Consider the following 13,168-nt stretch of genomic DNA (forward strand, 5'->3'; position numbering starts at 1 on the left):
CTACAAATAGAGTTCGTGATAGGATTAGACTATGAGTCGTTCTTCTGGAGTTTATTTGCAGTTTTACCTCATTGTAAAGTAGGAGGCTGTGATGATCTTATGTAACAGAGTCTGTGTGTTATTCTATAGACATGCCTTGGACCCGCATATGTTTCTGTTGTACCACTCTGAGCGATATAATACTAGTGGAACGGTGTTTCATTGGTGTTATATCAGACTTGCATACTACACCATGCAGTGGTATGCCGGGTCACCACAATATGTCATATACATTATCTAATCACTAGTAAAAAAACTATTTTGACCCTGATGCATGTGCATCAGGGGTAGCATTGAATAGCTTCGCCCCTAGTGGGAAGGACAGGGAGAGGGTGGCGGCTGAGGACTAGGACGATTGCTGGATGGAGGAGACGAGGACATAGACGGCGGCGATGGGGGCGGGGAGGTTGTGTGGCCGTTCCCGGGAGGCTTCACGACCGGGGTAGGGTCTGGCTGGTCCAACCCGACTGCTCCTTTTCCAGGAGACGTACAAGGGCGGTGTGGATAATTTATCATTTGCCATGCTTTTCTCTGAACATCCATTATTTACCACATGCCCACCAAATAGCATTGTCAATGACATATGTTGATCATGTTGTCAATGGCATACCTCTATGAGCACCTCCGAGAGATTGAGCTAGCGGATTGGGTCTTGAGATTGACCATATGCCTCTCGCTGTTGATGGGAACGGTGCCTCCCACGGAAGAATATTTCGTCTTCATGCAACACGCATGTGTCAAACCTGGGTTTTGAACTATGTTGGTTTGAAATACGGAGTAACGTGACTCCGCGAGAGCCAGGGGTGGACCCAGATGCAGCCATGCGCCCCCACTCAAAATTTCGAATTCCTATAATTTTTGTTCCTATTTGACTGAAATTTCTGCTGATATTTAAAATTTATACAAGAAATGCCCTACTCATTTGATTTGCTCCCACTCATACATTTTCTGGGGTCCGCCACTGGCGAGAGCACGTTTTTAGACAGTATTTTTTTGGGGGGAGTTTAACGGTTTTAGTGAGTTTACAGGACACGAGATTCTCTTACTAACCACGCCACCAGCATCGAAGTCCGGTCAACCACAACCAGTGCAAAATCAGCTGGCTGAAACACTTCTCACAGCTGCTACCCACCGTCACGCAAAATGACCCTTGTACCCCTCCCAATGACAACCAGACTTTCCGGCGTGTCACACACACGCAATGATTAGGCAGATATTTTCCTAATCTTACTTACCCCACACAAGCCAGCTTAATCTCGGCTCGCCCGCTAAACTACTGGACGACACGATGGCTTGTCGCTCCAACCCAGTACTGAATTGAATGCGGTTGTTACAAATGTGGCAACCGCAGCACGACGCGGTATGGTGGTGCCACCCAGCTTTTCCTTCTTCAACGATTCTCCCCCATTCCAACTGCTGCGCTACTAGTCGCTGCCTGCCTTGGTGCTCACCGCCAGCCCACAACAGCGCCACCGCAACTACGCACCACAAAAGAAAGTAAACAAAGCAATGGAGCCGGCGGGCAAGCTCCCCGTCCCCCTGTAGCGCTCCCCCTCCCTCCCCTACCTCCTGCGGCGGCGGCGGCGGCTGCTCGGCCTAGCTAGCTAGCTCCTCGAGGTGCGTGCGGATCATTACTTGCTTCCTATGTTTGGGATTGACTCTGCTCGCGTCGCCCGGATCTCGTGGCTCCGCCGCCTCCCTCGGACCGGGGCGGGCTGGTGCGACGCGATTTGGTTTCCGCCGGCTGCTTTGGGTCCGGGATTTCTCGTTCTTGGGGTGGGGGTCTCCAAGGTGCCGCTTTTGTTTCCTTTTTTGTTCTTCCTTTGATTGATGCGGCAGGTACCTTTTTTGGCCATCTGCCAGCGCGCAGCTACATTATCTCCGTGCAGCCAATCTTGTAGTCTTACTTCGCTTGACTGCTCCCGCTAATGGAGATCCGGTTATGCCGCCCCGCCCCGCGCCGCCCCGCCCCGTTGATTTATCGTGCTACTAGTATTCAGCTTGTCAATGCGCCCCCTCGCAGAGGGGAGACAAACCGTGTGCTCTTGATTAGTTATCATTTGCTGCGATCACCGTCGATTTCTTAGGACTATGTTGAATCAGATTGGCCGATACTTCTAGTGTGGCTCAGCGGAAGCACCAACGGGGATATCTTGCTTTGTGCGATGATCATAGCAGAGCCATTTTGCATGCTTGACCCCCTGCATTCGAGATCCCTTTGTGTTTCTTGGGATGTTCTTTCAATGTAGTAGTAGCTTCATCTCACCAGTTGTTCTCTACTGCAGGCATTCTTCCTGGTCGGCAAGGATGACGATGACGGCCTACACGTACCAGGCTCAGGCCATGATGAGGGACTACCTGCTGGCCGATCCGCTCGTCCCCTACACCTCGGTGCTCATTGGCGTTGTCTTGTGCAAGATGGTAATTTTATCCCCACTTTTCATCCCTATGTTAGGATGGATGGATGATCGCACACCGGTGATCTGCATTTCTGATTCATGAGGACTGTTTTATGTTACTAGTTTCTACACTACACCCCCAAGGAATGGATAACACTACTAGAACATCCACTACTTATGGCGAACATCCATAAATAGGGGGACTAGGTATCTATATGTTAACAGAAACACAGATTAGCCGTGCATACAAGAATTAATTCTTACTACTTCCTTTTTTTAGAGTGCCATGGTTTGGTTAATGTACGGTTGAATGTATAGACATATATAGATATCAGTGCAGTTTTACAATTGGGAAAAGTTTTTTCAAGTGTCTGTTTAAGCAAGTCTCCTGAAGTTGGACACCATTAAATACAAAACAGTTTTGTCTCAAACAATGATTGATCTCAAGTTGAATGAGCTTGTGTTCCCTGTGTTAGTTTTAAGGAAACCGAACAAGACAAATTCGGCGTTTGAGTTATGAGTTATGACTTCAGCCTTCAACCAGATTTCCATCTAAACAATCTTCTCAAAACTTCTTAACATGGCACGATTTTGCATCAGTATTTGCTGGCTTCTGTCTATCAATTTGTACAAGCATCAACCACTTTTGACGACCAGTTCGTCATTATCCATGAGCATATTTCTAGTTTTGTCCTGATAAACTGTGTGGTTTTATCCTGTAGACTTATGATCTCACAAGGGTACTGAGCTCATTTTACTTCAAGGGCTATTCTTCTTTGACAAAGATACAGCGTATTGAATGGAACAACAGGTCACTCTTTGAGCTAGCTTGTGTATCTATATTGCTCCACTCATTGTTTTTCTCTTTTCATAAATTTCATAGTGGCAAACTGACAACCAATTATACCTGTTTTCAGGGGTATGTCCAGTGCACATGCGATCTTTATCACGGCTATATCATTATATCTTGTCGTGACTACAGATCTTTTCTCTGACCGCATCAAGGGTCCTATTACATTCCGTAGTTCGATCATCTCCACTTCTGCATTAGGGGTACTGCATAACTCTACAACATTATTACAATCAGTGACTAAAATGTCTTCTTTTCGTGCTGGACTTCTGTTTCATTGTTCAGCTCACATGTGTGTTCTGGCCGTATAATTGACAGTTTTTTTTTTTACAGGTCTCTGTGGGTTATTTCATCACTGATCTTGCTATGATCTTCTGGGCTTATCCTTCCCTTGGTGGAATGGAATATGTAGGTGCCCAACTTCTGCATATATGTGAAGAGAAAATTGCTAGTGAACTATATTTAATTTCATTCTAATTTGGTTTAATAAGTTCAAACGCCATAATTTGGCAACAGTCTAGAAAGTTGCCAACTGGTGAGTGGCTTGCATTTGCTTATGGTTGTGTGTTGCCATTTCAGGTACTCCACCATACCATTTCTCTAGTTGCAATAGCTTACACAATGTTGTCAGGGGAGGGGCAGTTTTACACATACATGATTCTTATTTCAGAATCAACCACCCCTGAAATCAACATGAGATGGTAAGCAGTTGAATAAAAAACAATTATGAGGTTATTTCATGGTCTCCTTTATAATTGATTAGAATGTATTGTTCTGCTTTATTTTAAGGTTCCTTGACACTGCTGGACTTAAGAAGTCGAGCGCCTACCTGGTTAATGGTATTATGATATTTGTTGTATGGCTGGTAAGTTAAATTAATTATATGCAGTATTGATTGATAAAGGAAGTCTAGTAAAGTGACTTCATCCACTTGGTTGCCATACTAGTGGGATGCTGCTCTTTCTAAAGCATTATTTAGTCGACTATGCTGTTTGGTAGAAAGCATCCCTTTTGATCATATCATTGGTCTATTTCTTCCTTCAGGTGGCAAGGATATTTTTGTTCCTATATGTCTTTTACCACATCTATCTTCACTACAGTCAGGTACTTATATCGACATTGTAAATACATCATTTCTCTTCTCCTTAGTGCACATGAATATGGTATCTGACACGATTTTACTGTCCTTCCTTTTCAATTTCGTCACAGGTAGTGCAGATGCATTTGTTCGGTTATTACCTGGTATTGACTGTGCCATCGGTGCTTTTTGTCATGAACGCCGTGTGGTTTTCGAAGATTTTGAAAGGGGTGAAGAAAACACTGTCGAAATGGTCATGAGCAATTATGCTCTGGATATAACTCTTGACGGACCTTGGTGTTCCTGCAGCGCTGCGTATGACCTTGAGGTGTAAAGTTATGAATATATATATCAGCCTAAGTAGGGAAGTGAATATGTAAAATACTACTAGTAGCAATCAAGTTAGATTAGGCCAAATCATACTATTTTTTAGTGGGCAGGAATTTGCTGGCCAGTTTGGCATGTACTGAAGTTCCAGCACGCTGTTCCTTTTCCTGTCCTGCAGATGCAGTGTGTATAGCAGAAGAAAATCTTATTGCATCTCTCTTATCCAATAGTACGACTTCCAATGCTAATTCGACATTTCGACTATCTAACTTTCACGTTAGCTGTTGTTATTCCTGAGACATGTAAACATGGGTCCTGTGTACCCATTGTGATAGCATTTCACTTAAAATTACACTGCTGGTTACTGGCCGAATTTGGTTATATTTGGCATTTGGCCTAAAGTTTGGTTAGTTTTTAAATAGCTTATCAGACATGGACGGTTATGGCAGTTTTTTTCTGTAATTATAATGTTGGCTTTCGCTAAGGTTTGAGAACTACTCCTTTTGTCCCAAAATGCAAGGCATATAAGTTCAGTCCAAAGTCAACATCTTCTAAATTTGACCAGGTTTATAAAAAATAATGAACATCTAAAATACTAAATTTATATCAATAGATTCATGATAAAAAAATGAACATCTAGAATACTAAATCTATATCAATATATTCTTCATAAAATATATTTTCTCAATATGTCTATCTAATAATGTGGATGTTGATATTTTTCCTAAATATATTTGGTCAAACTTAGATAGAGCCTCACCGCCTGTGACCGAGAGGTCCCAGGTTCGAGTCGCGGTCTCCTCACATTGCACTTCGTGAAGGTAAGGCTTGCCACTAACACCTTCCCTAATGAGGGAGCTTTCAGCACTGGGTACGTCCTTTTCCTTTATATTTGGTCAAACTTAATATGGTTTAACTTCTGACTAGCCGCCTTAATTTTGGGTTTGGAACAGAGGAAGTAACAAAACATCATATGTAAATAATTTCAGCTGCAGTAGCGACAAGTGTGCCAAATTTCAGTTTCCGACGAGATTTAAACTGCTTGCTGTGGAATTCCTGCACGCATGACGTAGCTAATTGCTATGTTTGCTATGTTCACTAACATGTTACGCACTCTGTGAGCACGCGCATCTGAAAACTCAAACTTGGAGACCATCAATTGCTGGGGGCACAACCATTCAATCAACACTTGGACAACTATTTCATTTGCAAGTCTGCAATGGTATTCTAGTATGGGCATTTACATGACAAATGCGAGAATGAAAGCGATCGAGACGCGCTTTCAGGATAGTTTGTCGAATTCTTCTCCTAGGATCTCATACTGGAGGTAGCCACGACTATTCTTCAGGAGCAGCATGAAGACGCGCTAACCACTCTCTCGTTGGGTCTCTGGGAGAGAATCATCCCTGCCTGCGGGTTCTGAGCCGCCTGCCCTTGAAGCAATCTCTTTGCTGCAATTGGATGGATACGATGTTAGCATCTATCATAGCTTCAGTGACAAGGGGAAAAAAAGATAGTGTCTATGGAGAAATGGTGCAGCAAAGCAATTGTGGATTGTACTACAGCTTAGAGGGTGCAGCAAACCAATGAGTTGTGCACATATTTCCAGAAACAATCCGCCCAACAAACAGGATGAAAGTCAACTCACCAATCTCATAAAATATGTCATTCACATTGGTTGCAGTTTTAGCAGATGTTTCCATGAAGAAGAGGCCGTTCTCCTGCGCATATGTCTTGGCTTCCTGCAGAAAACGAACCTCATGTCAGGCATAGATATTTTGCAAAGGGTTACAAATACCTCAGCTGATAAAAACACCCATAAAAGCAGTGCATTCTCTGAGTGCATGAATTAAGAAGGCTATACAGATCATGGAAGAAAAAAAGAGAAAATAACCAGGCTACCCTTGCTATATATACCTTGGGATAGTCAATGAGAGTGTTGCTTACACATGCAAGAGATGTGATAAAGGGAAAAAAGGAACATGAATAAATTCACATGTGTGTGCCTTGTATTGTAAAAAGAGTTGGCGAATTGTATGTCAAGTTTGAAATGGCAGGACAGCCACCAAATTTACGACCATAATATTTCCGTGAAGCCACAGGAATACAGATATCATGAATCTGCTGACAGTAGTAAATATTATCTTATCATCTGCAATTTCTGAAACTATATAAACAGATGCTGCAGCAAAAATAAATCCATTACTTCTGATGATATTGGCTAATGTGTAAGATTCCTCATAACTAAAGCAATGGCAAAGCATAAAAGACTGATGGTAATACCATCTTCATCAAAGAAAGCAGACAGGTTCAGCAGGATGTTCCACACTAGGAAGTCTTTAAACTAAATACAAAGTGAATGTTGATATCATTTAAGTATTTTTTACACATTGGTTCCTTGTAGAAGTTACCAATTAAACAGATTAAAATACAAGGTGTGTTTAATCTGCTCACTGAGTGATTTGCTGTCTTTTGCACCCCAGATAAATAGCAACAAGAATGGTACGGTGTAATGCTGATAGTACTACTATAGTCTCAAAAGGCAGAGGACTTGAATGACTAGTTCACTACACCATATCAGTTTTGGAAGGCAACAAATTATACCTTGATAAAGTGGAACAGCGCATCATAGACATAATAAATAGAAATGCATGCAAACAATACTGAAGGGGGATGGTAGACAACAATCAGGAGAAGATGAATTTCATACCTCTATCTGCACCTGCCTAGTCTCTACCAAATCCGCTTTGTTGCCAGCAAGAGCCACTACTGTATTCTGGTTTCCTGCATCAAGATAAAGGATAAATTAGCTACACCTATATCAACAAGCTACATAACCTTCAAGTAGATCAATTTTTTAATTATTAATATTTACATAACAATTAATCCAATTCATGATCAAAAATATTTCCAAAAAGATCTAGAAGAACAAATGTGAAATGAGTAAGTAAGTCAAATGCGGGAATAAATGGAAAATTACAACAATTTAAGAAAAGAGATCTTCATAGGCAAAATAGAAGTATAAACAAAACAATGCATTGACGATTAAACAAGGCATAGCTTAACTGAATAAATGAATAACAATGGCACGTAAACCTAAACTGATTCAGAATATTTTATTCGTCCCATAAAAAAAACTAAAAGATGGATTTCATACAAGCCAACTGTTTGAGGAGCTAATTAGTCATATAATGAAAGAAAGCAGAACGGACATGATTAACCATCAGACATAGATGGCATGTCTTCAATCATAAAGGGGAGTACCTTGGGCTTGAAGTTCTTGAACCCATTTCTTTGCACGGGTGAAGGATGCCTGAAGGTAGAAATGATGAAGTTACAGGAAATCCTAATTGGGGCATCCCCCTATCGTAGTTGCACTTAATGATAGCTATACTACTTGGAAAGGTAGCCCTATTTCAACAACATAATGGCATTAGGACATGTACGCATGAGCAGTAAACACAGTGCATATGTGGACATAAGAGCCATGTCAATTAACAGAAATGGTTGAAACAGTACTATAGCAAACAAGCTAGACATAAACATGCATCCATAGTGCAGAACTATCTGGAGGAATGTGTATATTAGTTGTGCACTAAATATTATCAATATCTGTCAATTATGTATTATGGATCTCATGTGCCATAAAAGAAATATACCATCCAAGGCATCACTAGTAATGAGTTACATCGCTAGCACTAAGTGTGTTAAGAGCTCGACACTTTCCAGAGAATGGAAGGAAGCCAGAGCCAGTGTTACATTGCTGTGCAAGTACACAAAGAATTTAGCCATCACCAAGTTTTGCTAACTGCATTTATGGTGGCATTCATCCAAAATCATAGCAAATTACGCTACCCTGCAGTTTGTAAGTGGCTACCACTCTTTTGCATTAAACGGTAAGGAGGTGCAGGTCTACTTAAGGAATGCCTCCTCGCTCTCTTCCATGACTCCACGATCTCGCTTTCTTTCAAAACAGTTTAGCAACTGAAGAAACCAAGTTGGCAGATTTTTCCTATATCTCCTCATCCCACAAAATTTAGAAGGGGAACTGAGAGCAAAATCACGTCAACTGAAAACTATTTTCCCAACTCAACTTTATTAGGTTCAGTACAGTTACTCTTGGTTCCCTCTTATTTCTGCAATTGAATTCACAACTTAGTAGCATACTATGTTATGAGTCATAAACATTGTTCATTGGCGAAAATAGAGAACATGCAGGCCATGAACTAGGGAAAATATCATCAGGACCTGTTATTTCATCACAGGCACATACAAACCAATTCCATTTCACTAACCTGATTCGAGATATCATAGACAACTATGGCGGCGGCAGCACCCCTGTAGTACATGGGAGCCAAGCTATGATACCTCTCCTGCCCAGCAGTATCCCAAATTTCGAACTTCACAGTCTCGTCATTAACCGCCAAGGTTTGTGAGAAGAAAGCCGCTCCAATTGTCGATTCCTGCAGATAGATAGACCGATATAATTACCATTTTCAGAACGTGACTTGCAGATATATAAATTTCACAAAAGGAGTAAGTAAGAACACTTGCTTGGAATTCAACAAATTGTCCTTTTACAAACCGAAGCACCAAGCTGGATTTTCCAGCACCCACATCACCAAGAAGAACCTGCCAATCCAATCACAATCAAACATTAGCAGAGGTTCTGCTGAATTCCATAATTAATTGCGAAGCAGATACTACTCTAACAACGCAAAATTAATATGGCTCACACTGAATTTCATAGTACTTACGACATAAATTAGGAGTTCACCGTAAAACTGGTCATCAAATGGAATTTTAGATATGGACTAGGAACTATTTACGAGCTCAAAATCATCATCGTTGTGAAATGTTTAAGTCCACGAAAAATAGTATTCGAACATCCGAAGACGGGAGTTAGTATTTACTCCCTCCGTCCTTAAATAAGTGCACTTCTAGGTTCAAAATTTGTCCAAAAAAAAGTGTACATCTATACAACCAATGCAGTTAATTAATGTAATTAGCTCCTAGTAATCACTCCCAACTCCATCCCCCAATCCTCATTCTTCTCCTCCACCTCAATAACCAATCATCATTCCTCTCCTTTAATTAATAGTGGAGACTCATAAAAGATGAGAAAGAACTAAGTTGTCTCATATTTCCTAGATGTACACTTGTTCGCGGACGGAGTAAGACACTAACACCTCGCCGCTAGCATAGACATTAAAAGAACTGGCGCAGAACATATAATGAAGAATTCCCCAGCAAATATCAGTAGCGGTCATGACAAGAGCGCCGTCATCGACTGCTCGCATCATAATTCACTCAACCATCAAGAAGATTCAAGAAAAATACACGATCGGGAGTTCGGGACCACTCCCACGAGATAGCCCAAATCAGCCAAATACTAGCGATCAAGATCCAGTCCCGACGATTCGATCAATAACTGCAGTTGAATACTCGGGATCGGAATTCGCACCAGTTTGGCGTTGCGGATCTTGTTCCCGGAGGTAGCCGCCATCAGATTCGACGACCGATTTTTCGCGGAACCGTGGACGAGATCAAACCGCACGCAAAGAAGCGAATTGGGGAATTGGTTGGTAGCTTCCGCGTTGTGAAATATGTTTCTCTTTATTTTTGGGCTTATCGAAACCGTTTTTCACTCAAACCCTTGTGGAGCTGTATAATTAGACAACTTACCCTCTAAGCAAACGGCCGCCTATGTCGGCAAAGATTTTTATAACACTGGAAACGGCCGGCAGTTCAAAAACAATAGTACATTGTTTCCATGTTTGTGTCTGTCCAGAAGTATTCACGCTATCGCTTTCCAAAATTTATTTTTGTTCAACAACATGTGAAATTGTCGATTTTGTTATACAAAATTGATTTGTAATGAAAGTGCTTTCAAGTGGTATCAATTTCTTTTTACGAGAAAAGTGTGGTATCAATTTAGTATCTCATAACTCACATATACTAGTTAGGGTACGCACAATGGTGATATCATAGCAGTGTTACGTATGATAAACGCTAAGGTGAAGGAAAAAAGAAAGATGAATTTTTTTGCCTTCTCTTAGCTAAGAGATCATCTCTTAGCATAATCTCTCTCACCACATATTTAGAATGTCTCATTATTAAAGATAAGACTAAAAAGAATCCATTATACATCATATTTTATTGTTATATCTAAATTACGTGACAGAATTAAGATAATACGGTCTTATCAACCATTGCACATTAGATACATCGTTGACCATAGCAAAATTTTGAAAAAGTGTGCCTTGCATTTTTTAGCGGACAGGTATATCCTAAGATTTTGTGTCATTATGAACCCGCCCACGTTGTAAGAAAGATAATTCGTGCAATTTTAACATTACAATATCATTGTACATCTCGTGTTGACTAGTCTTTTTTCCTCGTAGGAAGCATATGGTCATATTTTAGTAACCTTTACAAAAAAACGAACAATGGGAATTGATAAAAAGACACACATATCTGTGTTTATTAAACACTAGGAAGGCGTAGCGCAGCGACACGCCACGACCGTAGGGCTATCGTTAGGTGATCAATAAAATAATGTATCAATATTTTTCACAAATAAAAGAGGCAAAAAATGGTAAACTAATTCACAAAGTAGGTAGTATTATTTTTATTGGGTAAAAGATGGGATGAACGATCTAGCAATTTATTTCTAAAGTACTACAAAAGCCACCATTGGCAAATGGTTCAACATTTTTTCCAGATCGAAATATTGAAGAAACGCCGCTTCAAAGTACTGTGGTTCGAAACCACTGCATCGAAGCACTGTAGCCCCGATAGTGAGGCAATCAACAAAAGAAGATAATAATATTTTAGCGAATAAGATATGTGATGAATAATGGAGCATTTTTATGAGGTCACGGTAGACATGGGATTTTTCACGAATAAAGGATGCGACGAATAGTGGAGCATTTTTTCTGATGCCACGTGACGATCAAAAGGCAACGGAAAAAAGGTAAATATTTCTCCCAAATAAAATAAGCCACGAATAATAGAGGTTTTTTTCCCAATCATGGGGTGATCAGCATGATAAAAGAGGCGGCGAATAATAAACTATTTTTTCTACAACACGGTAAACATGTGGTTTATTTCCGAATTTATGAGACGGCGAATAATGGAGTATTTGTTTGTAGAAAACATGGTAGGCATGGGGCGACTGTAAGGCGATTTAAGAAAATAAGATAGTTGTAGCACGGCAATTCACGTGACCGTATAGGTCATTGACTATATCTAGGACTTTATTTGCACCACTAGCGTGCAAAATATTAACGCGGAATATTTTATATTTTATGCTACACAAAAATGATAAAAGTTTGCATCTAAGTTTAGTGAATAGTACTCATTTCAAAACTTTAAATTTGGTAGATTTTATCAATTTCTGTGTAACCCACAATACGGACGATTTTGCATCTAGATATTGCATGTTTGTCCGATACATCATTGACTACATCTAAAAAAATATGAGATTTTTGAAAAATTTGTAAATATGGATTCTGATTTTCTTTTAAATAAGAGTTCTTTTTAGAATTCTGGCCTCCATTTGCCACTCTCGCTGCTCCATATATTACTTTACATCACCGTGCATCCCTACCCCATGATAGACCATTGGCCAACATCTATTCTCTTGCCAACTATAGCCTCAATGGAAATAAAATGAAAAACCTCAAAAGTAGTCATCTTCTTTCGTCAAAGACCCCTCGCCTATAATAAGAAACTCATATGAGAGTGTATTCCTCCACTGTAACTTTAGTTAAGAATTTCAGATATTAGACATACAAATTGCACTTCACACTATTTTCTGAAGTTTTCATTTACATATATTGAGGCCGGGGTTTACTCCATTTCGGAAAAAAAATACATATTTGCTATTTTGTAACAAAATGTTTGTAGGAGAGTCTAAACCACTGGATTTCTGAGAAGATGATTACTTCGTGCCACCAATTGATGATCGGTTTTGCTATGTCTCAGTCAACTGAGAATTTCTTAAGTCTAAGTCACTTGCAAGAAAGTACTTGAGTTGCACTTTTCTGTTAAAAATGTGCAATTGCACTTTTCTGCCAGAAATGTGCAACTGGACTGAGTTGCACTTTTCTTTGAACTGCAGTTGCACTTTTCTGAGTTGACTGAGACTTAAGAAAATCTCAGTCAACTGAGACATAGACACACCCATTGATGATAAGAATGGTATTGTCGATTTTTCGGAACAAAACAGGTGGTCAAACGTCTCAAGCGGGATGTATCTATGTCGCAGGCAATTGACTCTTATGTACATGTGAACTCGGTGACTTGTTTGCCTCGATCCACCGGGTGTTTCAGTGGAGAGTTCATCGTCGAGTCAGCGCCGGTGCAACAAAAAAAAAACGAAAATTTGTTTGAGGATTCCAGCCCGTCAGCTGCTGGGCCCGATCCCGTCTCCAGGCCTCAGTCCGCGGCAGGGCACGGCTTGTCTGGCCT

The 13,168-nt window shown here is 40.6% G+C and overlaps 2 protein-coding genes across 2 annotated transcripts; one reads left to right on the forward strand and one right to left on the reverse strand.

Moving 5' to 3' along the window:
• The first annotated feature begins 1,429 nt into the window (after window positions 1-1,429).
• LOC127293543 (uncharacterized) lies at window positions 1,430-4,941 on the forward strand. Its single transcript, XM_051323188.2, has 9 exons — window positions 1,430-1,656; window positions 2,325-2,460; window positions 3,161-3,249; window positions 3,356-3,491; window positions 3,622-3,696; window positions 3,868-3,989; window positions 4,078-4,153; window positions 4,333-4,392; window positions 4,498-4,941. Exons 2-9 carry the CDS (start codon window positions 2,347-2,349, stop codon window positions 4,624-4,626), a joined length of 801 nt encoding a protein of 266 aa, XP_051179148.1. The 5' UTR covers window positions 1,430-1,656; window positions 2,325-2,346; the 3' UTR covers window positions 4,627-4,941.
• Window positions 4,942-5,870: 929 nt separating this feature from the next.
• LOC127293544 (ras-related protein Rab5A) lies at window positions 5,871-10,312 on the reverse strand. Its single transcript, XM_051323189.2, has 7 exons — window positions 10,158-10,312; window positions 9,248-9,325; window positions 8,989-9,156; window positions 7,958-8,006; window positions 7,404-7,477; window positions 6,342-6,435; window positions 5,871-6,144 (listed from the first exon to the last, which is right to left on the reverse strand). The coding sequence occupies exons 1-7, from the start codon at window positions 10,197-10,199 to the stop codon at window positions 6,038-6,040; spliced, it is 612 nt and encodes a 203-aa protein (XP_051179149.1). The 5' UTR covers window positions 10,200-10,312; the 3' UTR covers window positions 5,871-6,037.
• Between the last annotated feature and the right edge of the window lie 2,856 nt (window positions 10,313-13,168).

The sequence above is a fragment of the Lolium perenne genome, chromosome 4 (assembly GCF_019359855.2).
Source record: "Lolium perenne isolate Kyuss_39 chromosome 4, Kyuss_2.0, whole genome shotgun sequence".
NCBI lineage: Eukaryota > Viridiplantae > Streptophyta > Magnoliopsida > Poales > Poaceae > Lolium > Lolium perenne.